Consider the following 25,730-nt stretch of genomic DNA (forward strand, 5'->3'; position numbering starts at 1 on the left):
TCACTTCCGCTGCCGCTCTTTCCCCTTCCGGCGCGCGCGTGTGCTTGACCGGGGGTCCCGTCCGCTGGCGCACGTGGCCGCGCCCCCCGCCCCATCCCGGGCTCCGCCGCCGCCGCCATGTTGGTGCTGTTCGAGACCGCCGCTGGCTACGCCATCTTCAAGGTGAGGTGTGGAGGGCTGGCCGGGTGCGGTGCCTCTCGCCTGGCCGCGGCCCGTCCCCGCCCGCCCGGGTGGGTCTCGGCGCGGGGGGGCGGCTGCCGGCCTGCAGGGAAGCAGAAGCGAGGGGGGAAAACACAGACGGCGGGGCGAGTGCCCCCCGGGCCGGGCGGCTCCTCAGGGAGTTACTCCGCGCGGTGGCCCTCTGCGGTGCTTCGGGGCCGGGCAGGAGCCGGGGGGGGGGTGTAGGACCAGGGAGGCCGTGTTGCGAGGGAGGCCTCGGGCCAGAGGCGCGGGGAGGGGGCTGCAGCGGGGGTCTGAAGGCGCTTGGCGGGAAGGAAGGGGCGCTTCCTCGGTGGTCCTGCTAAGCGTCACCCATGGCGGTCGTTTGCTCCCACCCGTAGGGGTAGATTTGGTCGGAAGGCGTGTGCCCGTGGCCGTGCCCCTTTCGGAGTCTCTGGAGGCACCCGGGTTTGGGCACGTTGAACTCTTTTTTTTCCTAGCCGCCTTCTCGTGGCTGACGTTCCAGCAAAACCTTGTGGGTGCAGGAAGAGGCGCGTGGGAGACGGGCAGCGTGTTCCCAAACTGGTGTGCAGGGTGCCTTGGCTTGAGTGCGTTTCCAAAAGCAGGCCTCGTCGGCTGGCTGAGCGCATGGGCAGGGTGAGGGTGCCTGCAGGTATAGTGTGTGGTCTGCCTTCCCTCGCTCAGCCGAGAACGCGGGCTGGGAGGAACAGACCACTTCGCAGGGCTCTGCCAGCCTCCTCATGAGGTGGCTCAAAAGCTGCACATTCATGGTGGTTTGAACAAGTCTAAACTAGAGCTGCTACCGTGCCATGCTCCCCTCTGGCCTGTTCTCTTGCTTGAGCGTTGATGCCTGTACAGTTCCACCAGCTTGTTCATAGAGTTTGATCATAACACTTGTATTTTTCTCCTCCAGCTTAGTCTTTTTTTCTGGGTTAGCTTGTGTGAACACAAGTGCAGGTGCAAAGAGAGCAAGGTGCTGCTTTCCTGCTGCAGAACTACACCCTTGGTGCTCTACAGAGCCTATGTTTACTTCACTTGCCCAGAAACCTTTCTTCCTCACTGGGGTGCACCTGTGCAATTTGGGCCAGGAATATTTCAAGATGTAAGCAGGCAAGGAGGATTTCAAGATGTAAGCCTCAGGGAGAAGACAGAAATACTTCTAAAAGCAGATGGTTTCTGTTCTGTTTCCCCCGCCCCCCCCCACTTATACTTGGGGAACTAACACATACAGCAGCCTCCCTGAAGGTTTTGCTCCCTCAATGTTCACACTGGCTAGTGTCCTGCATCTTCCAAGTTACTAAAAATTTACCTCTTGAGTAGGCTCAAACCTCTTGTGCAGTGAGCCAAGGCTTTCAATGGAGCCAGGAGGGGCTGAAAATAACCCATATTTTAATTTCTAAAAGCAGGTAGGCATAAAGCAAAGGTAGGAGGAGGAGCATAAAGAGAAATGACGAAGTCTCTCTGCAGAAGTGCTGCAGGGCTCCACTGCAGGTGTCACCAGCTGGGGCATGGGGGTCTGGCTGTGATGTGTGTGCAAAGCGGCTAGAGGGCACCAGGCGTCAAGGAGCAGTGATCAAAGGCAGGCTGCTAAACACCTACTCTGTGGGAAAGACAGTGGACTGCAGATGGTGTCTGGGCTGGATTGGGAGAGGTGAAAGCTGTCTGCTGGGACTGAGCAGAACTAGTATTTTATTAAAATACGTTTTGAGACAAGCTTTGGTTTTCCATGCTGATTCTTTTTGCAGCTGCCAAGGACAGATACAGCAAGCCCCAGCCACAGTGCACATTTGCAGGGCAAGGCTCTCAAATCACATAGCTTTGCTTTCCTAGACGCAGTAGCTGTTCAGCTGCAAACCTGTGTCACTGTTACACTTGTATGTTTGTTCTGTATCAAAATACTCTCTGCAGAGTTTAGCTTTTTTCTTTTTAAGGCAATCTCTTTACTTGAGGGTTGGACAGAATTTGTGCTTCTGAATTTTGGGAGGCAGTCACAGTCACCCACTTCCCTTTTCAGCAGTGCCCACAGATGTCATAGAATCATAGAATGATTTGGGCTGGAAGGGGCCTTAAAGATCATGTACTTCCAACCCCCCTGCCATGGACAGGGGCACCTTCCACTAGACCAGGTTTCCAGCATAATTGTGCTTTGCCTTTATGCTTTGGGGATCAAGAACTGTTGTCCTCTGCAAGCTGTGTAGCTCTCAGGTATTCCCTTGTAGGTGCTGCTTCCATTAGAGGAGCAAACAGTCTAAATATTAAGGGCAAATGGGGCATAGCCATGTTGCAGATCTTGGAAGACTTTTTCCAATGAGTCTTACTATCTTGCAGGATACAAAATATCTATAGGCATGTAATTTCTATATACTAAAAATCTTGATTTAGCAGCTTCTGTGTCTTTATTTTTCTCTATGCACTCATGTCTGTTTATAGAGGCTGAAAATTCTGTAGGCCTTGGGGTCGGAAAGGTGAATTGGAGGAAAGAATCAGCAAGCTGAGGAAAGGAAGAGTTACCCTGAGGTTTTTCTGTGCCTCAGAGTTCTGTGGGGAATGAGTTACTATGTTTATTTGCTCAGCTACTAATTGAGTTTAAAAAAGACAACCTCCTTGGACCGGGGTTTAAAAAACTGGAAGGGAGCAAAATCTCATAATGCAAGAACGATTTCTGCACTGCACCAAGTCAAATTGCAATTGTGTTGCATTTGCGTTGTGGGGACAAAACCACAAGATTTTTGAGTGAGGTGTAAAGAACGTAATGTTTTAAAGATCTTGACTGTACTGTTCCCCTGAGCACCTTTCTAGGAATTTGCAGTACCCTGCGTTTTGTGAAACATGTGTAGGCTCTAGGGATGTAATTGTTAATCTTGTGCTGTTTAAAAACTGAGGGGGATCCCCTTTGTACAGAGATTGGATTAAGCCATTGCAGCTTCTTAGGTAATTCTTGGCTCAGTTGATTACCAAGATGTGGTGAAAAGTCTTCTTTACAGAGATGTTCTCTTTCTTCCTTGGGCTAGCTCAGATTGATGAAGATAACTTGTGGGATCACTCCTTCCTGTTAGGCATCCCAGACGTGTTTGTATTTTCCCAAAGTAGTGGCAGGTTTGGTTTTGGGTCACCGGGGTTGTGAATGAGTCCTGTAGAGGAGGTGGAGCAAGCCCAGTTTTGATAAACAAGGAGAGGGTTTTGCTTTAATGTGCAGGTTCAGAAGGACCCAGCTATTATTGAGCAACTTCTGTAATTCAGTTGAAAGTAAAAACACTGTAATATTATGTGTGTATTAGTAGGATAAAGCTGCTGAGAGAGAATGATGACACTGGAGATCACCAAAATTGAGTTTCTTGACTCAATCAGTATTAACTTCCAGTGGTTGGGTACACTGTAAATCTGCTTCAGGTATTCTCTGGTGAATGCAGGGTTGAATGCTTGAAAGTGCTTTAAATATAGTTGTGTGATATTTTTTTTTTTTTTGGTGGTGGTGGTGTGTGGTGGTGTTTTTTTTTTTTTCCTTCTACAGGTTCTGAATGAGAAAAAGCTCCAAGAAGTTGACAGTTTATGGAAAGAATTTGAAACTCCCGAAAAAGCAAACAAAATGTAAGCAGCTTTATGTGGGGATAGCAGCCTGGCTTTTGGAAGGACATGACTGCCTGTAGTTATGCACATCTGAGGTTCAGAAAGAAGTACTGTTTTTTTATTTTTCAGTATTGTAAAACCTAAAAGCTGTAAACAATGATAATGTGAAGTTAGATATCCAGATAAACTTTAACTGGAATATCAAAGTGAAAGAAATTACTTTTTTTCCTTGCAGCATAATTAAGCTGCAGAAGTCATTAACATGCGTCACCGAAGCAAAAAATTGAACAATATTTTAAGGAGATCTGGATGCTTTGACAAGAACATCCTAGCTTGTAATGCTGGAACCAGCTGAAATGATGGGGTTTTGTGTTCACAGGAAGTTATTAAAAAAAAAAAAGTTTAATCCAGCTGAAAGTAATAGCATCTGAATCACTGTCAATTGAGAATTAGTGTTGTTGCCCATGCCATCAGTGAGTGTTAGCACCACTGCGTAGCTGCACAGGGATTGCAGTGTCCACTGACCAAGCTGGCCTTTGTAGCAAATTGCCCTAAAGCTGGGGACAACAGTGAATTCCTTCCAAGTCTGTCTAGGGTGTTTTTATTGGAAGATTTCTAACCAGCTTTGGTTATAATGGATACCTCTGAACAAGCTATGCCTTGTGATTTGGATTTATCCTGCTCTGTAACAGTATTTAGAGGAGAGGCCAGAATATCCCACATCTGCCTGCTTGTAGTGTTGTTAATGTTGTCTTGGAAACATAATTTTGGCCACTTGCTAGACAGGATGTGGCTCTTAATGGATCTCTACTCTGATCAAAGTAATTCCTATCTCTCCTGCGTTTCTGAAAAGGCATCAATATAAGCCTGAAGCTTCTGTTGGGCTCTGTGAATGCTTAACTCAAGCATTCGGCTTTATCTGTGACCTTGCTTCCTTTGCAGATACTTGACTCACAAAGAACAGTGGTTAATCACAACTGGATTAGTCAAATGCCTGTCCCTGACAAGGAATTTACTAGATTGAGATAGCTTCTTAACTGTAACTCTGGATATCAACACCACAGACTTTGTGAGGGGGAGAGGGAAGCAGGGCCTAAGGATCTGACACAGTGTGGTTAAACACTGTCTCTGTGATTTTTGGCTCTGGTCAGCAGTTAGGGCACGGAAGAATTTTCTGTTGTTTGTTTTAAGCTCAGCTCAGAACTTGTATTCTAACATCTAATTACAAGGAAGGACTTGAAGTTTCATGGGCAATGAATCAGTTCAGTTTTAAAGTCTCTGAAGATGCATTTGGTTGAAAAGCATGTTAAATCTGAGCTGTGCAGGGTGTGCATTCCACAGAGGCAGAATGCTCCCTTTTGAAGATGTGTGGAAAGATGCTATCATCAGTCAATCAGGAGTGACACCTGGTTAATCAGGGTGCAGTGTTGAAATTTAAATGGATGATGTCTGTCTTTAATTATGAACTACAAAACAAAAAGGGGGCTTAGGTTTTCTGATTATGTTTGTCCTAGAAATACTAAATCAAAATTTCTTTTTTTTTTTTTTTTTTTAAATGAAGTTTGTGGGACCCAGCTGAAAAGTCACATCAGGCTCAAACTTAATCAGCAGGTTTAGTGCTCTTCCCTCTTTTTGAGGGTCTGGATATTGATCTCTGCTCTCTTGAAGTCTTAAGGAGAAGAGGGGAACTATAATAGCAGAGGCAGAAAAAAAGTAAAATGGTTCTAGCATCTGGCTTATGTACATTCGTTCATACAGTTGTATTTTTCTTCTGTAGAGTAAAGCTGAAACACTTTGAAAAATTTCAGGACACAACAGAAGCACTTGCTGGTAAGTGAGTTAACACCATTCTTACAAAAAAAACCCCAAACAACCCTGTCAAGAACTACTTCACTCATTACTTACCTCTGTCCCTGCTCTGTTTCTTTGCTTAGTTTTTAAATTACAAATTTTTCAAAGTCAACTGTTTTTGTTGTTTTATGAGGTAATCCATCCAGTCTATAGTGTTGTAGAGATGTAATGAAGTGTAGTTTTTTCCTACCATGATTATTTTCCAAGCAGCTCAGTAGTGAGCACCATGTAGAAGGTTTTGACTGGTATATGTAGCCTGTTGTCAATGATGGATTCTTGTTGAAGCTGAATATAACTGATTTGAGTCAACATTTCGTCACTACCACTGAGACAACAGACAGATATCAGAGTACATATATTATCACAACTGCCCTTGTTTTATGCACGCATATTATGTCTGTGTTTTTGCAGCCTAAAAAAATGCCTGTATTCCACTTAAGAAATTCAGGAGTTTAAACAAAACGGAAAGCCTTATATTCAGTAATTTTTACTAATTCAACACTTAAATGTTTGATGCTGTGGACTAGTTTGAACAGAAGTTACAGAAGTTCTAGCTAATCATTCAGAAATGGTGTGACTATTACTGCTGAATGTGCTGTATGGCATCATCAGGTGCATGTTCCAGGTCACATATACGACTAAAGAATGGACCTTCATATTCTGATGTGGTAGGATTAGCTTATAAAGGAAGCTAAGGAAAGAAGAATGGAGACACTGCCATCATACATGAGATGCAAGTGAAACAACTGAGACTCAAGCTGCTGTATATTCCTCTTCCTGGCATATTTTTTGGATTATGTTGCTTTTGCATAGGTTTGGATTCAGATCACATGTAGTTAGACTGATTAAAAAAAAACCCAAACAAAACTACCACCTCACAGAACAGAACAAGAACCACCCCCCTGCCAAAAACTTCTACTACTTTGCTTCAGGTTTACTAATCTGTGAAATGGAAGAGATTATTCAGACTACCTAGGTCACATTTATTTGGAAGGGAAGACTATTTATGTGGTTGTTCTAAGTGGATTAGGAGCTATTGGCCAGCTTGAAAGGTGGAAACATCTCTGTTGTAGAAAGGTTGAGAGGACTTAGATTTTACCCTTATGTTTCATTAACGTTCTGCAAATCAACCACTGGCTTCTGCTCTATTTGCTGTGATGAAGATGTTGCATCAATCACAGAAGTTCTGTGGAGCACAGAGCTGACCTGCAAAGAGAGTTGTATAAGTGCTTGCTTGAAATATATTGTGTGGGATTGTAAAACTTTTACAGAGCTATTAATACTTGAGAATGAAGAATGTCCTTTTAAAATTTGTCAGTCTACAAGCTATATTAAAAGGGTCTGTGTCTGACTGCCCAGTCAGTGTGTTTAGCATCATTCTTTGTTGGACTTTAGATAATACATTATCATCAGAGTATGCAGATAAGCCATTACTCAGTTTAGGATATCATGGTTGCTGACTAGGAGACCTGGAAAATGTTTGGTTAATTAAATGATACACAAAATGTTGCCATATAACCTTGCCTTCAGAAATGTTAAACATACATCCAGAGCATATGGCATACTGTTTGTAGAGATCCTTAAACAAAATTGACAGAAATAGAACTGAAACCACATGGAGAAACGAGAGGCAACTGGGAGAAGGGTTTTTGATTTAGGCCTCCAAAGGAGCAAGTATATAATTTTCTTCTATTTCGATTTTAGCTACTGCATGGCGAAGTAGTATTGCAGCTCAGACTAGAGCTACTGTGGGCAGTTAAAATAAAAATAACAAGTTAGGAGTACTATTTTTACAGGTTTTAGGAGGGGAAAGAAACTGTATCTCTGGTGTTTTTGTTTTATACAGCATCCACAGCTCTTGTAGAAGGCAAGCTCAGCAAGAACTTGAAGAAAATTCTCAAGAAGATAGTGGCAAAAGATGCCCACGAACAGTTGGCTGTAGCAGATGCCAAACTTGGAGGTGTCATAAAGGTGATAACTGATTTTGCCATTCTTCCTTTTGTCTCGTGCTGCTGAAATCTTGTAGTCAGGTTCCAGAGATTTTGCAATTAGCAGCGATGGATTATGCTGCCAATGCTGTGTTTGCAGCGTGGAAGATGCCTAATCCTTATGATCAAATGTGTACTGCATGTATACTGGCAAGATGTTGTCTTGAGTACACAAGTGAATGATATGGTAAAAGTGCGCTAAGGTGTTCAGGTTTGCTTTATTTCTCTCTTAAATATTGGTTAAAAATATTTAAAATGATTAAAAAATTAATTTCCCTAATGATCCCATCCAGAAAAAGGGGCAGGAGGGACAGCGAACAGATAAAAACAGCCAGGCACACATGCTTATTCATCACTAACAGATGCAGCAATAGGGGGGGTGATGACTTACTGTCTTTTGGGGAGCCACCTTGTTCTGCCTTCCTCAGTCTACAAGCAGTTGTGCACATCCTTCAGTCCTTGCCTAGCAGAGGAAAGAAGTAGTACAGTAGAGGTGGACTGCTTTCTCCAGTGTCTCCTAGGTGTCAGATATCATCACAACCACGAGGTTCCCATCTCATGTCTGATTACTCCGTGTTCCTGTGGTTTTTATTCTGACCACCTCCTTGGCCTGTCTTAGGAGACTGATGTAGGCTGCAAAATGAGGAGGATTTAGTGTTAAAGTGAATAATACCAAGGACTCTGAACTAATTATTCAGGTTTGTTCTCTGAAAAAGACCCAAAGCCCCCAGCCCTCTACCTCTGAATTTTCTCTCTGTGGCCATACCATTTCTAGTGAATGGCAGAATCTTGAATCTTTGGTTCCAGTGTCTATGTAGCAGATAGAGTATTAATTATAAATCTCCTCTTCAAACTGGAATTGTTACTGCGTGGGGAACTGGGGGTGTCACTACCTGGAGCATCAAAGATGACTGAAACTTGTGTGATCACAAGATTGCAGTGGGAAAACCAGGTGTAATGACATAAGAAGGACTTCCCTACGGGAAGAAGGGCTTTACAGGAATGTGATTTTTGTGCTTGACTTTGGACTATTGATTTCCATCCTGCAGGACAAACTGAATTTGAGTTGTATACACAGCCCAATGGTTACAGAGCTGATGAGAGGAATTCGCTCACAGATTGAAGGGCTTATTACAGGCCTCCCTTCTCGAGAGATGGCAGCTATGTGTCTGGGTCTTGCGCACAGGTGAGTTCCTGGAACAGCTCTGTTTCATCCCATGTCTGCCCCACTCCTGTGTGCTTGGCTATGCTGTGTTGCTTGATGTGTCTCAGAGTACGTGACATGGTCTCATACTCTCTAAGTCAAGACACATTTGTATCTGAAATCTTCTTTTATAAAGGAAGGATGTTCCAGTTTGCATCCACCCTTTAGAGAGGCTTAATCTTCACCCGAAGTTGATAGCTTTCCGTTGCATGTTACGTACTTTAGGATTTGGTTTGAAATGTCTCTGTAGCAGTCAAATGAGTAATTTAAAACTCCATTGCCACTGAGAGACAAGGTGAAGACCATGATTTGCTGATTTATGCGAGAATAAATACCCATATAATACATTAATGTAAATGTTAAAAGGCAGAGGTGACTTCCCACCTTGCTATCACTGCCTTTTAGGTTTGGTGAAGCAGTAGTTAAATACAAAGTTGTTGGGGTCAAGCATTCATTCATGAGTAACTTTTAATCCATATTGTGACATGAACTTGTCCTGTCTATGAGCCACTGGAAAGTTAGAGAACTGCTTTGCTGTAGCTATTTTCTTAAAAATAGATGTGCGTTTGCTTCGAAAATGGGCATTAATATTGAAAAAGGACTTTATCAATGCAGCCTTGCATCTTTATAAAGTGTCTTTTTACTGTAGCATACTGAGAAATTTTAAACATACGTTAAAGCCAGATGGTAATGGGCTTTTTCAGACAGTGAGAATTTGTTCCAGGAGGTTTCTTCTGTTGCTTCACATTAGCGTTGCTGATATTTGCTGCTGGGTAGGTACAGTTTTGTGGATTGCCTCCAGCCGCTGCAGAACTGGAAGGGCTGTTGACAAATACTTTTTGTGGGGAACCATGCAGAAAGAAACCAACAGCCAATTTCCTGCCACGGCACTCATGTTCAGTCTGCTGCATGTGGTACAGATAGCCTTAACTTTCCCTTTCACCCTGGTCACGAGGTATGTGCATGTACACATGTCAGAGCTGTTGCGAAACTTCTGTCATTGTGGCTTCTGGCCACAGCTGAGAGCAGTCGGTGGCATAAAACTGAGCTGGTATGAATGAATGTATGGACAGCTATATTCATGTAAAACAGGAACAGATGGGACATACTCTGCAGCAGGATGTCAGGATGCTGGTGAAACTGTATTTCTGTCTCCTCAGCCTTTCCCGATACAAGTTGAAATTCAGCCCGGACAAAGTAGATACCATGATTATCCAGGCAATTTGTAAGTATATTTAGAGCTTAAATTATTACTGGATTTGGCTTAGGATAGCTGACTTTTTTACATTGATTACAGAAAAGTATTGCTGTCAATTTCCTCCTAGCATGTTTCAGTAAATTGGGCATTGATATTCAGCCTGGCATAAGGTGTGTTTTCTTAATAGGGTTTTCCACAAGCAGGAACATTTTTAGGGTGATACAGTAAACTGGCATCCACTTTTTCTTAGCATAGAGATCAGCTGAAATACAGGCAGTATTAGTTCAGTCCCCCGAGGACTTCACTTCCCAACGTGCCTCCCTTCTGAGTAGTGTTGGGAGAATGAGCCCCACAGGACAGGATTTTCTAACCCTTCATTTTGGTGCTGTCTTGCATAGAGGGCAATGTAGAAATAGACTCTTACGTTAGGTGTGTAAAACCTACTGCAGTGTGTAATGCTGCATTCCATCTCCTTGCTTTCTTAATGGAAAATGGACTGAAATTGTAAACACAGCTAGGAAAGCCCATTCCTCATTTTTCCTTGAAGACATCCACATCATAATTGGCATGCTTGCTGTGAAGCAGTGGTGAGGAATCCTGTTTGAAATATTAATTCCCAGACTGTTGTCAATGATGAAACATAGCCTAGCTGAAATTAATGATTTAATTCAGTTCCCTCGTCACTACCACTGAGACAACAGATGGGAATGTTGGTATTGCGTTAGTAGGAAATATTTTAGCCTCAGGGCTCTGTAGCAATGTATGTTGTGGGTGTTACTCTTATGTTGTAAATCCGGTTATTGGTCATATCTGGTAAATGGTGAGCCTGTTGGATTTGTGTTGGGTATATTTATATTATAAAGACAACTAAAGGACTTAATACAATCTTTTAAATGAAGTAATTGGATACAAGATCAGTTTCCCACCATTAAAACATTTTTCCTTAATGTTTATTAGATGGTTAAGTTTTACATCAATCTTGTGTGTAGCACTTTGGCTGACTGAGAGGAAGAATAACTGGCTGCTGCTCCCCTTCCAGGGGGATGTGCTTTGCAGCTGTTAAAGGAGTCTGTCCAAGACAGTCCCAGTGACAAAACTTTCAGGCCACACTCATGGGAATTCTAATATTTCTGTAATATTGTGCCTGGGATTATGCAGTTCTCTGAAAAGTGAAGACTTCTAATGTACTGCAGCTTATGTTTCATTCCAGTCTTTATGGGATAAAATACTTCAGTTTACCTCCCTTTACGCTATTTATGTTTGTTGATTTGAGAGTTTTCCATTTTTTAGATTACCTTTTTAGAAAAAAGAAGTCCATTCTTCTTTCTCTTAGCACTTCTTGATGACTTGGACAAAGAACTGAATAACTACATCATGCGCTGTAGGGAATGGTATGGTTGGCACTTCCCTGAACTGGGCAAAATCATCACAGATAACCTAACATATTGTAAATGTGTGCGGAAAGTTGGTGAGTAATAAGGAGGCATGAGCCTGCAGAATGTTGCATGTTAGTGTGCAGTGCATTAATGGCACTGATTTGTAGACCAGTGACTCGCTCGTCCAGCTGGTCATGACCCTGTATACAATCCTGCCTTCAGCAGCAGTGTAAATAGGGCCAGTAGAAAAGTAGTGTATGCTTGCATCTATATGTTGATGCAGTTTACCATTTTGAAGCTTAAGAGAAAGCTAATACCATATCGCCCATCAGTTCTTCATGGACCACCTGCATATCTTCTTAGAATCACAATTCATCAGCAGACCAGTTTGGAAATTAGCTGCCAAAAACTGATGTAAAGAGAATTGGTACCTGTTTGCGGGTGTTCTTGGAGACAATAACTGCTATAATTATAAGAGCAGAAAGAATGACTGCTGTATTATTTTGGACACTTGCCTCACCTTTTAGGCATGTGCTTTGTATTGATGATTTTATTTTATTTTTAAATAATGAAGTTTGCCATTCCAAGAGAAACTTGTAGTTTTAAGGGAGCTTTTCTCCCAATTGTAGGAAGAATTACATAGGTTTGGTTAGTGGTAAATGACTGCTTGCTTCCTGGAATTCTTCCTTTGTAATCTTGTGATTGAAAAATTCGCAACAAGCAGCTACTGAAAAGGTGAAGTATGCAGTGTTACAGAATAAGGGCTTTTTTTTCTGGTTTCAAATTTAATATTTCCAACCATTCTCAGCTAGTATAAACATGAAGTCAGAGCATTGACATATATTTTGGGAGTTTGGAATAGGATGATGGCAGACGTGACTCACTGTTGTTATTTTGGCCTTTTATCTTCATCTGTTTCTGTGCTTTTTTACTAGTTCATCTCGCCCCCAGCACAAACATGCTTTCATCTGTCCCCCACAGGAGACAGAACCAATTTTGCCTCCTCTGATGTTTCTGACATCCTACCAGAGGAGATTGAAGAGGATGTGAAGGCTGCCGCTGAGATTTCCATGGGGACAGAAGTATCAGAAGAAGATATAAACAACATAATCCATCTCTGTGATCAGGTATGTACATGTGGATGAATAGCAACAGGAACTCCACTTTAGCCATATCAGAGCCTCTTAGACCAAGGAGAGGTTTTCCCAGGGCGTTGCTAACACACTTGTGATGGCAGTGATGATTATGTTGTTGCTTTCCTGATGTACAGATGTGAGGGTGCACAGTCACTACCTCATCTGAGCCATCTCAGACTGTTGATGTCTGCACAAAGTCTTCCAAAAGTGGCAGTCTTACTTTGGGGGGCAATGTTGGCATCATTGTGCTTTTAAGTCTTTGAGATAATGGTACTGTATAGCCTCTTCTTGATCTGTCACTTTTGAAGCTGGTTGATAAACCTGGGGTTAAAAGTGGAGCACTGAGGCCCCAAAAGAATTAGGAGCCCTATCCTGCTTTCATCTGGATTGTATGTGAACTCCCTCTGACTTCAGTGGTGCCAGTTGGATCCCTTTGTGACTTTACCAGGGAGTGGCAGGGTTAGGAGTTCCTGTTCTTGGTCTAGACTGGGCTGCTTTTTTATGTGCATTCTAATTGTGTGTATTTGTATGGAACAAGTAAAGAGCATTCATCCCATTTCAAGAGAATGGTGGCAAAGATTTATGTGAAAACTGAATGTTCCAGGGTTTTGTCCTAAAGAAAACGTCCTTACTAAGTATTTTTGTTCTGCTTCGCTGTCTTTGGCATGTTGTCAGCTCCTTTATCAGGAGCTTTGCTGAGAAAATAAGTTGCATAAGGGAATAAGCAATACAGATCCAATATACTGTATGGATGGAGCTCTGCTCTGGGAATATGCCCTATATAAAGCTTTCTATAACTTGGGCTCTCGGCTGTCTGCATTTTGCATTTTATTAGTCTCCTTCATTGGAATTCTCAGCACTTGCTCATTTCAATATATTTTGCTCTTAATGTTTGTCAGTTAGCTAATACTGATTCCTGTAACCAAACTCTCTCTGTGCCAGGTGATTGAAATCTCTGAGTATCGGACACAGCTGTATGACTACCTGAAGAACAGAATGATGGCCATTGCTCCTAATCTCACCGTAATGGTGGGCGAACTGGTTGGAGCAAGGCTCATTGCTCATGCAGGTGGGTTACACTGTTACACTGATCAGTGTAAGTAAAGCTTAGATGACCTCATCAGAGGTTTTCTCTGAGGAGCTGGTCAGCTAAAAGCATTATGCAAGGGCCTGATGAACATCTTGTGGTAAAGTGGGGGAAGGTAGCTCTTGAGGAATCAGAGAATACCAGCATGAGCTTGGTAGTAGTCTGTGATGAGAGAGTTCTCGGTTGGCCTGAATTCTTTTTGGAATATGAGGGCAACTTAAGTCACTACCTCTTCTGAGACACTTACTGAGCCTCCTGCTGATAGTTCAGTCACTTTTGAGGTAAAATGCTGACAAACTGGCATTAGGCTTTTATAGTCAGACTGGCTCAAGGTAGCAGCCTTATTTCAGTTACCTGTGCTGCAGTTCTGTGATGACATGTTCTTGCTGCCAGACTTCATCAGGAGTAGGCATTACTCCAGTGTAATATGTTTTATTGAGTCAGCCTTCCTCCCTGTTGTTGAAATCAAACCAAGACAGTTGAAGCATGAAAGACTGAAATGGCTTACCTGTCCTTCAGGAAATGAACATGAAGCAGCTCTCATAGGAATAGATGGCTCTGAGCTTCCTACTTTTGCATAGTGTAGGAATCTAGCCTCCTGCTTCTCTAGCTGCTCCTTTTACAAATTACTGTTGCTGTGTCACCTCCTTCTAGGTTCCCTCTTGAATCTGGCAAAACATCCAGCTTCAACAGTTCAGTTACTGGGTGCTGAGAAGGCACTCTTCAGAGCACTGAAGACTAAACGGGACACACCTAAATTTGGCCTTATCTATCATGCTTCCCTAGTGGGACAAACCAATACCAAAAACAAAGGAAAGGTGAGTTGCAGAATTGTTTACCAGCTTGGCTTTTTCCAGAGCATGAATATCTGTCCGTGAGATGCCTTGAGCTTCACACTGAGGCTCTTTCCATGGCTTGCTTTACTGTATTGCTTCATGGTTATGTGGAACATGCCACTGTCCCACAAGTCTTTGGATGTCATTCATTCCTGTTTGAAAAAGCAAATGGGATTGTCCATTCGACACATCTGAGTAATAACAGATGCATTCCTGCTGAGTTATGATGTAATGCTGACTTTCTCAAGGGGTATGTTACTACTTTCTTCTACATGATAGTAAATTAAGCTGTTACAGGCTTTAGTCCTGCTTGAAAATCAGACTCTTTTTGTTGTGCTAAAGCTAGTAAGTTCTGTGGCTTGCTTTTAGAGACCATAGGCTTTTGTAGTTCAGGTTGATGAATATGTGTTTGAATTGTGGAGAAAGCTATCACCTCTAACTAACCTGATTTGAAGGTTGGGGTAGAGTGGGATATGTGTAACTAACTTGCTGTCTCAGATGTTTTCCCTCTATTTATCAAGAAAATAAGGTATTACATTAACAGTATTTCAATGTTGAAAGAATGATGTACTAAGTGGTTTTTGGACTAAACACTGCTAATAAATGGTCACTTTGTTCTTTTGTTTGTGGGTATGGTTTCCAGAGTGAATCATTGCCTTATGTTAAGTCTTAGCATTTAATATTCTTTTTGGGTTTTCCAGATTTCTCGAATGCTGGCAGCTAAGACTGCCTTGACTATTCGTTACGATGCCCTCGGAGAGAATACCAGTGCTGAAATGGGAGCTGAGAACAGACTAAAAGTAGAGACGAGACTGAGGCTTTTGGAAGAGAGAGGGGTAAGTCTAGCAGAGAGTTGCATGAAGCTGACATTCTTGGTTATGGTATGATTTTTTGATGCTCTGCTTTCTGAGTCTTTTCCCTTCACTCAGTTGTGTCTCCTAGTGTCACTCTTATTCTGTAGTTTCTCCCAGCCTTGGCTGGAGCAGTAGGGTTTGTAACCTGGCTGCATCCATTTGTTTGTATGTCAGTTTTTCTTGTTTACATGTCTGTCTTCATTTACATTACATCGAAAAAAATTTTGATTCTGAACAAGATGAATAAGATCATACCTTTACATTCTACTACATCTCTGTCTTGATTGCAAAGATATGTTTATTACTTCATAGCTTCTCTCTCTTCATCTTAGAAGAAAGTGCATTCGCATTTTCTCCCCTCCTCACATTTTCCACCATGGCTCCCTGAAATCTGGATGCTGGTGATGCTTAGTCTTAAGGAGCTTTCTCTGTAGCTAAAGCAAGATGTTATTCTGCAAATTGCTGCATTGCCCTCCCATCAATCACCTAATGCATATCCCACCTCTTTATACCTGCTGTTCCATCTGCTGCCATCGGCACAGCATGCTGAGAGAATGTAGAGTTCACTTTCCTCTTTTAGGTGGCATGCCTACTGCATGTGATCTTGTAAATGATGACTAGGTTCAGCCTTCCAAGTTCTGATAGAAGTTCTGATACTAATGCTGTAGTACTGGCATTGCTAGAACAAAAAAGAAAAATCCAGAAAAACCTGCCTGCTACTCCTTGAGCATTTCATGGGAGGTGATAATTCCAGTCGAAACAAAGGCAAGGAGGCATGTTAATACCAAAACACAAACTGATCACCTGACAAGTACAAATTTAATTCCAAATCCAGTTTGGGGCCTGTATTGTGGTTTTAAGGGTGGCTTTATGCCAGACATAGGGTGATACCTGCCCTGACATGCAGTTATCCTTGCAAAAAAAGAAAGTGTGCACAAATTTGAGCTGGTCTTGGGAATTTAGAAGTATGATGTTGTATGTCATGGGGCTGTGGTATGTTTGATCTGGTACTAGATGCCCTTTAATTGAATTGGGCTCTTGAAGAGCAGTATTAGGAAGGCACATAGCTTCTCACCCCAGTCACCTCCCTGTCACTGTTCTACTCACAGGTGTAAGACTCATACAGGTACACAAGAGCCTGGCCAATATATGGCCAATAATATATGTCTATCTTTCCATTTTTAATTACTTTCAAGAGCTGTAGAACTTGTGTTATTAATTGTTTTCATTATGAGTAATTTGTTTTTCACTTCTAAATTTTTCTTGTAGATAAGAAGAATCAGTGGCACTGGAAAAGCCTTGGCCAGGACAGACAAGTATCAAAACAAGAGGTGAATAGTTTTTCCTTTGAGCTTGGCTGAGTATAAATAACTCTCCATGTTTTTATTTCTGAGAAGCTTTTTGGTTGTGGGCTGAGTTGACTTAAGATCCAGAAAACATTTTCTGTGCTCTTAAACACTGATGACAAGTCCCATTGCTAATGGGAATTTCAATTTTCCCACATTTTACAGTTGTGGTAAAGCCAGTGAACTGGAGAAACAGTCCTGATTTTCTAATAGTAAATTACTAACATAACCAGATAACAAGTATGTTTAGATGCTATCAGCATCAGCCCAAAAAGCTGAATAGTTTGGGGAGTTAATATGTAGCAGCTTTATTTAATGTAAGTCTGAATGAATTAAATTTGAGAAAATGAGAGTTTGAATGAATTTCTTTGACATGGAAGCTGTCCTAGAGACCTACTTAGTCGTCTTATTCTTAGAAAAGAAAAAAAAAAAGCACCACTTGTTTTGAGCAAAGCTTCATCTCCTTGTTTAGGTCTTGTATGTAGTAAGTAATATGTATCTTAAGCAATAGGTGGGTCTGTACGCTGGACACTGTTAGAGCAGTTTCTGGTGCCTGAAGTGATACTGTAAATGGCAACTGGGACAGCTGAACATCTAAGGATTTGAACAGGTTATTATTAGTCTGAGCTGTGACATCTGGGTTTTTCGCTTAATTTGGTTGCAGGCTTCTTGCTTGGCTTGGCCTGCTTATTTTGCTGAACCTTTGGTGTAGAGAGGGCAAGTGCTTAGCAAAACCAGGGCTGGGTGCTAGTTTTGTGAGGAAAAAATAGCACTGTTGCACCCATCTGCAGTCCCAAAACATCTTTCTCGAGCCTAGCTGTAACTTTCATTTCCATATGCTAGGCATTTCAAAGTGTAGTGATGGCTGTGATTTCTGGAGCAGCTTTTGAAAAGTGTCAGTAAATGAAGCTATACCTATATCAGGGCGCTATAAGGAGGCAGTAGCTTAGAGAGGAGGGTGTTGAGGAAATAACATACGTGCTGGGTTTTGACCTCTTGAAATAAGGAGTCATGAATTCCTGCCAGGACATGTTTCTACTGTTAGACATGCTTTGCAAATGTGTCTAGGCTTGGGGGAGAGACTGAAGATAGTTCCTGGCTGTTTGGCTTAGTCTGGCTGCCTAAAAGGGAAACCTAACTCAGTTCCTGTTAAATTGTCCTTGTACAAAAATGGCAGTACTGCTGCTTTATGGAGATTGTTTGAAGGGCTAAACTAGTGTTTTAAGGAGATTGGCAAGAATCTCGTAGTCTTGTATGGAACTATGGATCCTGTATGAATTAGCTACATCAAAGGAATGTTTCAGAAGTTAATCGCGAGGTAGTTTTTAGAGTTGAGGTTCAAGTGAAGCATTTCAGTATGCTTTCCAGAAAAGATGTGAGAGAGTGCATTACCTATCTTTGGCATATATATTTGCTGATTTTTTTGTTGGTGGGGGTTTTGTTGGTTGGTTGGTTGTTTTTTGTTTTTCTGGGGGGGGGGGGGGGGTTGTTTTTTTTTAATTAGCAGCAGTAATTTGACAATGACAAGGAAGCCAGTGAGCTCTTGCCTGGGTTTAACTGAAGCGGAGTCCACTGTTTGCAAAAGGCTGTGTAATCAATTTCTGTAGGGCCAATATGCGGTGTTAATACCCATAAGAATAATTTCTGATGCTTAGAGCGTGAATTGATGGTACTATCTGCTAGCATTAATTACCACATGCTTCCCAGTCTAGTTGCTAGCTTCAGTTGCTTTTTTAACCTGTGCAAGGTAGCTACTTCAGATTCCTACTGTAGAGTAGTTCAGATGCTCAGTATGTGGCTGGGGGGGGGAATAGTTTAGGCTTACCCTTTTAAAATTCCTTTCTCCTTCAGTAGGAATTGAATGTCCCATAAAGTCTGTGATCCAAGTGATACAGAGATGAGCCATAGCATTACCCTGGCTTGTGAGTTGTGCCCTGTGAACATAATGGTGGAGAGGCAGTGCAGAAAAAGCAAAAGTAAAGCTACTTCTAATCCTGTATATATTACCCTTAGGGTATGCTTATATGGACTTAAAAAAATTGTGGGGAGCGATGTGCTTGTGACCATACAGCTATACTAGAAAGGCTTTCAGCAGCAGAGATCAGTCTAATGGGTAATTTAAGTGCTCTATAGAGCCTTGAACAGATATAACCAAACTCTTACTTAACTGGTATCTTCTGTTCAGATCAGACATTTGTACTTCATGGGCTATCTCCTGTAGTCATGATTACTGATGAACCATTCATGTATTGGAGAAAGGGCCTTACTACCTGTAGATGCTTTGTTAGCTGAGCAAGATTGATTTGCAAATATTCTTGGGAGGTTGTGTTGGAAAGTTTATGTTCAACTGCAGGATCTTACCTGGGGGCTAGCTGCTCTTTTTGTTACTTAAACTGACTTGTTTTCTTCATTACAGCGAAGTAAAAATATTTGACCCATCTGGTGACTCTACACTTCCTGCTGTTTCAAAGAAACGCAAAATTCAGGAGGTAGAAGACCAAGATACAGAGGTTGCTGTGAAAGCAAAGAAGCTCAAAGCAGAGATGAAAGGTTAGTTGCTGCATCTGTGTTGCTGGCATGTCGCTGTGTGCATCACGCAGTGGAGCTTAACATTTACAGCCAACCACAATACCTGGTTATTCTCCTTGGGTATGACAGTGTATTTTAAAAAAAGTAATAATCCTTTACGGACTGACACCAGACTGCAGTCAATTTACTTTAAATATGTGCTTTTAAACAGTGGTAAGCATATAAGAACATTTAAAAACAAAACTCTACTCATATTCTTGCAGATGACTGAAGAACCTGCTGAGCAGGTTCATATTTAGTGGGCCTCAGTATCTTGAAGACAAAAAAGCTCTTCTCTGTAAAACCAGAACTTGCCCAATTTTCTTTAAAGAATACTGTTTTTTTTCTGTATAGAAATGTTTTCTGGCATGTTTCAACATACAAAGATTGAATGTCAAAATTTGAGGTGAAATGACAGTTGGAAATTTCAGTCTGAATTTACATAATACATGAACAATTGTTACTCTCTGGAGAGCTAAAACTGAACTATAGCCACAGTTGTTCTTCCCTGCTCTTGTAAGTTACTGTGTGAAGAAAGATTTTTGGACTGTGACTTAAATAATCTTGTTTTATATTATGGTTCATTTTAAGAAACATTCTTCTTTTCTCCAGTGTGCACTTCAGCATGTCTAAATGGCTGGCCTAATACTTGCTACGATAGTGGAGTACCCAGTGTGTAACTTGGGAGGGGAAAAAAAGGAAAAGGAAGATGACTTTAAGTCAGTTTTGTAAGAACTTGAGCCAGATCTGGGCTTGAGCTACTCCCAAGTTTTGTCACGTACCTGTGCCCGCAGCAGGTGAGGGTTGTCAGCCTCTCCTTTCTGCCCTTCTCTGTACTGCTGTGTTCTAGAGTATCAGAGTGTTGTTATGCTGGTTCTGTACATCTTCCCGCTCAGCTGATGCTGAGGTGTGATCTTTCCAGATGCCAGTTGGTTCATGGTGTCTGTATACATGGATGGAGCAACTTGTAGGAACCTAAACTTAGCTGAGAAAGTTACATGGGAGGGAGAATCCTTTGTGCTATAAAGCTGAGATCTGTGCCCCAGCTTGTTCTCTTGTACTTATCATAATGAGACAAGGACACATGAGTACTCTGGAGGCTTGAACTTTGCTCGTTTGCTTTTTGGAGAATGTGGGTGTTCTCACAGCTACTGCTTTTGATAATCTTTTGAACTAACTTCCCTTACTATAGCCTCGAAATTGTTCCTTTGGGCATCCCTTGCATTATCAAAGCAAGTGTTGACATCTCACAGGCGTGAGCTCCTCACAGGTGAAATACTACATTCATTTCTAGTCTGGACTCCTACAGTATGAGGAGGATATTTCTGTTCATATTTATATTATTCAACGGTTCATGCTTTTATACACAAATCTGCTTGTGTTTGCTTCATTTGCTTTGTTAAGCATTGATACCTCCTGGTTTAGGGTTTGAATGGAGCTTAGCAGGTACCCTTGAGCTACCAAGAATTATTTGAGCAGTAGACAGTGTTCAGAATACTTGTGGACTACTGAAATCCATGCTGTTTGCTTGTAAACTTCAGTTCTTCATATCAGCTGGGTCATTTTATTTGGATACTTGAGCATTAGAACTAACTGTGCCAGTTGCTTCAGGCTGTGCAAGAAGTGTTTTTAGAGAGCTTATTTCTCATATCACCTGTATGCAGAACTGATCCCTTCAACCTGTTCTCTTGTACCCTTTAAAATAGCACTGCCCCTATGTTTGCAAATTCTTGTATTTGACCACCCGGTAAAGTACATGGATTTCCCTGACACAGGCTAGACAGACCATAACCTTGCTCTTTTCCAGTATAGTTAGTATGACTCCACAGTGTGCTAGAGGGGTGATGGTGGTTTGAGAAGTTTTGAGTAGTTCAGGGAGTTCCTTACTACACAGAAGAGTACAGAGGAGGTCCCAGCATTAAGATTTATGTTGCATGTCCACTTGAATGTGCGTGAGCCTTTAATTTCTGCTGTTCTTGGCTCTATTCTTTTTGATGCAGTGCTCTGTTAAGCTTTTCCCTGGTCAGAGATTACACATCCAGACATAGTGTTATGAAAGAAGTCTCTGCCCCCTCCTTCCCCATGCTGTTTGTGCAGCTGTGTGGTAAATGGGGCTGGTGGAAAAGCAGTCCAGGAAAAAAAGGAATTCTTCAGCCATATCAATTTTGACTCAGTTTGTATTACAAGAGGAAGGTAAGGTACAGGAATAAGCTGGGAAGCTGCCACTGAAAAGTGATTTGTCAAACTATTGTTTTAATATTTGTTGTAAAGGGGGGTGACAATATTTTGAACTGTGCTAGCCTGAAATGTAAATGTTACTATGACATGTGTGGCATTTTCTCTTTCCCTGTTTGGGGTGCATGTATGGCAGTACTTTGGATAGGAACTGGCAAGGGGGTTGGGGGTGAGGCATGACTTCAAACCACTTTCACCTTTTACACCTAAAAAGAAACCAAGTGGAAGGATGGTGCCTGAAACAAGTTATAATCCACTTAAGGAGTTGTCTGTTAAAACCTGTTTTAGTGGTGGGGGAAGTGAAATAGGACAGGTATTTTTGTGACTACAGTCTTTGAAGTTGAATGTGGCTAGACAGAATGCATACTACCAACAGGGCTAGCCAGTGCCCCCGGTGAAGTGTTCAGCTTGCTTGCATTTAAGTATCAGGATATGGTAGCAGCTAGTCACTTGGAAAGGTCTCTCTTGAAAAGAGAAATACCATCTTAATTTAATGGAGTGAACCCTGCAAGGCACAAAGCCTTAAATCACAGCAACATCATGACGTGGTGTCTTTATTGATAGGCAATGTGACTTGATTCTGTAGATGCCCAGCATCATGTGTAGGAGGGAGGGTACATCAGGCTGGCATGTAAAAGCTTAGAGAAAACTGGTGGAAAATGGGTGAGTGGAACTACTGCTGGTGATCTCCAGGACTGCACAGGGCCATCAATCAAATTGGTCTTCCGGGTGCTTTCTGTGCCTCCATGCCTGATAGTAAGAGCTGTTGGCTTTCTTGTCAGCTGCTGTGTATCACAAAGAAACCCCACTGGGCTTGAGTGACTTAGAAGTGTTATACCCAGAGGGAAAAGACCAGCACCCCTGGAGCCTTTGTCCTCATTCTGCCTAGGTACAAATACGTGAAGTCTTGTGATGAGCTTTGCTAGGAAGCGTCAACTGAAATCTTCAGGAAGGCGTCTGCTGCTACTAGCTGTGAGAAGTGACAGTGCCTATGAGTGCACAGTGCATCATCTGCAGTTGTAAATTGTGACAGGTTCCACTGCCTGGTGTGTCAGACTTGATGACATGTAAGGTAATAACGAGAAGTTATTTTTCCAAGGTTACCACCCAACATTTTGCTTGAAAATGCATAGCTTACCAATCCAGCTGAGTGACAATGGGTTGTATAGCAAAATATGATGTGTATGCTCTTGTCGTATGGTATGGCTTTAATGTAGTTTATGCTTATTATTCAGCTACTTTTTATTTCCCTGTGTCATAGCTAGGGAGGTGATTTTTACAGGTGTTTTGAATGCCTTATGCTTGCACGTTGTTTACTGTGAATGAGTGTATGGCAGAAACCACTTACAGTTATATTTACTAGTTCCTTTATCTGGAATCCTTTGCTGTTTTGCTTCTGGCATTTTTTAATGTCAGAAAACTGCATGTGTTAGCTGGCTGTATTTTCCTGTAGACATGTCTAGAAATTTTTTACCCTGAAGCCAATTTTTTTGTCTGATGCTTATGTTAGAGGCAAAGATTGAAGTGTATTTTTGACTCTTAATTCTTCTGCTGCCTTGAGGAACTAAACTTGTGACAAAGTACCATCAAGATGTTAGGAGGCTGTGTGGTTCGGGTTTTTTATGATAGCATTGGTTTTGTTTCTGTTCTTTTTGTAAGTGGTAAGTGAGTGTGCTTCAAAATGAAATTTATTTTGTTTGGGGGGGGAGTACAGTGAGAAAATTACTTTGAGTCACACCTCCAGTAGCAACTGTATGCACCACAAACACCACCGGTTTCAATGTCTCAGTTTTGTAGCTACTGAAGGACAGTGGTTGCTACCTCATGAACTTACTCATGAGTATTATGTACTGAGAAACTTGGTATCCAGCACTGACTCAGCTGTGCAAATAAATTTAACTTGGGTATGCTCCAGTAACAGCTTGGCTACTGCATAGGCTGTCAGATTGGTAATGATTTCTGCTTGGTTTCTTTACCTAGAGATTCCTAAGACTGTGGTATGTATTCTAGAAAATGAGTGGTAAATCATAGTGCCTTTACCACTGTGATTAGATAGGCCAGCAGTTGATGAATAGTGCTGAAAAATAAATGTAAGAGGGCATTAGTAAATCTTTCCTTGGGTTAACATTCCTCTCTGCTTATATAAATAATTCAATTCCTGTCTTCCATGACAGGAAAGAGTTTCTGCTTTTGCATTAAATGCTTTATGTTAGCTCAGCATTAAGAGATCTTTGTGTTTGCCAGTCTAAACGATAAAGCAAGCTGGTCTGCTTCTTAGCAAATTTCCAACACCAAGATAGGGAAATGAGTTGCGAACAATCTACTGCTGGCTGAATGCATTTCTAGTGTGGGTTTTAGAGTCCTTCCACTGTTGTTGTGATGCTGGTGAAAAAAATTGCCTGACTGTGGACAGTCTGTTTTCAGAAAGAGTACTTGAAGGTAACTTGGCAGACAAATGAAAACATGCAAGCTTGTTTTAAACTTTGTGAGCAGCATATAGGATGGTATTTGTACCAGGAGATGTGAATAGTGCTGTCTGAACATTGTCACTTGTGTCTTAGGTAGTTGTGTATTTTGATTATAGCAGGGAGTAGTCATGCAGGTAAGGGCAAAGTGTAGCGAAAATAAACGTAGAGAGATGTAAAGAAAGGCAGTGTATTCTGTTTTTTGCATTCTTACTATCATCATTGCATCCTCTCACATCTCATAGAAAGCTTATCCTTTTGCCTTTTTACACTCTTAATAACAGACAACCTGCCTTTCATTTTCCTTCCTCCTGTGGTACAGAAGAGACAACTGTAGAAGATGATGAACCTGTCAAAAAGAAGAAAAAGAAAAAGGATAAGGAAAAGCAAGTTGAAGAAGAGGAGGTACTGAATGAGGAACCCCCTACCAGCCCCACAGTTGAGGTAAGGCGGAATTGCACAGCTACCTGATCCTTTATGGGAATGGATTCTCTCCAAAACATATGGACTGAGGGAGAAAAAATACTCTTATCTGTATAACCCATGGTATGCAAGGACAGTTTTACTCTAGTAACTTTATTTCATTATATCCATCACTGTAATGTCCAAGAAGACTTGTGTTACAAAATAAGGTCTGGGAAATTTGTGACTGTAGTGCCTCCATGTACCAGGAATGTTTCCCCTCCTTTCCTCTGCCCACCCCCAGCTTTAGTCTTCTCTCTTTCCACATCTTTTTCTAGTGGGGAGGGTGTCCCTTGGTGCCAATCCACAGGCATCTGTCCAGTGTTTAGGACTTGTAGGGAGCAGAGGCTGTACCTGCTGAATTGATGAAGCATCATTTGATGTCTTCTAGCAACAGTAGAGTGGATGGGACCAAACCAAACTAGTTGCTCAGTTTTGAAATCCTGTTTTTAACATGGGGTTTAATTTTCTCCCCTTTGTTTAGCACAGCTTCACTGCCTGACCACAGTGTTCAGCTGCCAGCAGTGTGGCAGACAGCTTCCCTTGCCCACTGGCCCCACCATGCTGTAAACATCGGGTGCATTTAGCAATAGAGGAAGGGGATGTCTCTTGGGTTGTGCTATGCTGAGTGCAGCAGCTGCTGTAATGCTTTGAGTGTGAACTCTGTTGCCCAGCTACATGTGTTGCTTTGCTTCTCCATGATGCTTTGTTCATAGCAACGTTTGTTTGTTTGCAGAATACAGAGAAAAAGAAGAAGAAAAAGAAGAAAACAAAAGATGAGGGTGAAGACTGATAAGGAGCAGGAAGGAACATTGGCCCTTGGACAGTTGCTTCAGAGTAGCATTTCTTGACATAATTTCTTTAGCCTCTTGCTGAAAACTGTAACTTCCCTGTATTGCAAGAGGGCAAGGAGATGAATTTGATAGCTGTCTTCTGCCCCGGAGCAGGATACCCCAGTGTCTCTGCTACTTAGGTGGATTACTGGTTTTTTGCAGTTTGTTTTCTTGAAAAGATCACACTAGGTCCTCTTTTCATATGCAGTCTTCACTGATAAGGAATAAAAACATTTTTATGGAGATTTTATGCCTCTGTCTTTTTAACTTGTTTGCTAGTTTTCTAACCGCTATCAGGTCTATTTCTAAGATTTATTGTTTTAAATGAATGATCAAAAAAAATTTCTGAATGTGTAAATGTTCTGTTGCAGTTTATTCTCTAAAGAACTCAAAGGTGGTAATATTAAGTTCTCCATAAAATTGATAGAAATATCTCTGCACAATATCAAAGATGCGTTGAACAGCTGAGGTACGTTATTGTGTCTCCTGAGAAAGCCTTTTTTTAATCATCTTTCAAACATTTTGGTTTTGCTGCACTGACTGA

At 41.8% G+C, this 25,730-nt stretch overlaps 1 protein-coding gene and 4 non-coding genes across 5 annotated transcripts; all 5 read left to right on the forward strand.

Annotated features, from left to right (window-relative positions):
- On the forward strand, window positions 1-25,429 carry NOP58 (NOP58 ribonucleoprotein). The gene is made up of 15 exons (XM_052791398.1): window positions 1-162; window positions 3,692-3,768; window positions 5,525-5,577; window positions 7,445-7,569; window positions 8,636-8,772; window positions 9,951-10,015; window positions 11,322-11,456; window positions 12,346-12,491; window positions 13,443-13,569; window positions 14,242-14,405; window positions 15,125-15,259; window positions 16,547-16,608; window positions 19,040-19,173; window positions 24,214-24,335; window positions 25,090-25,429. Exons 1-15 carry the CDS (start codon window positions 118-120, stop codon window positions 25,144-25,146), a joined length of 1,584 nt encoding a protein of 527 aa, XP_052647358.1. The 5' UTR covers window positions 1-117; the 3' UTR covers window positions 25,147-25,429.
- On the forward strand, window positions 5,851-5,939 carry LOC128144646 (small nucleolar RNA SNORD70). The gene has a single exon (XR_008236154.1). It is a non-coding gene; the product is annotated as a small nucleolar RNA SNORD70 (small nucleolar RNA).
- On the forward strand, window positions 10,606-10,693 carry LOC128144639 (small nucleolar RNA SNORD70). The gene has a single exon (XR_008236147.1). It is a non-coding gene; the product is annotated as a small nucleolar RNA SNORD70 (small nucleolar RNA).
- LOC128144642 (small nucleolar RNA SNORD11B) lies at window positions 12,593-12,673 on the forward strand. The gene has a single exon (XR_008236150.1). It is a non-coding gene; the product is annotated as a small nucleolar RNA SNORD11B (small nucleolar RNA).
- LOC128144641 (small nucleolar RNA SNORD11) lies at window positions 13,745-13,830 on the forward strand. Its single transcript, XR_008236149.1, has one exon. It is a non-coding gene; the product is annotated as a small nucleolar RNA SNORD11 (small nucleolar RNA).
- Window positions 25,430-25,730: the final 301 nt, after the last annotated feature.

This window comes from Harpia harpyja, chromosome 7, assembly GCF_026419915.1.
Source record: "Harpia harpyja isolate bHarHar1 chromosome 7, bHarHar1 primary haplotype, whole genome shotgun sequence".
NCBI lineage: Eukaryota > Metazoa > Chordata > Aves > Accipitriformes > Accipitridae > Harpia > Harpia harpyja.

Excerpts from the sequence above, each read along its gene's own strand:
- NOP58 (XM_052791398.1), top strand. The coding sequence starts at position 118 with ATGTTGGTGCTGTTCGAGACCGCCGCTGGCTACGCCATCTTCAAG. Across the intron at positions 8,773-9,950 it reads TGTCTGGGTCTTGCGCACAG|CCTTTCCCGATACAAGTTGA; the intron begins GTGAGTTCCTGG and ends CTGTCTCCTCAG. Across the intron at positions 13,570-14,241 it reads AAGGCTCATTGCTCATGCAG|GTTCCCTCTTGAATCTGGCA; the intron begins GTGGGTTACACT and ends ACCTCCTTCTAG.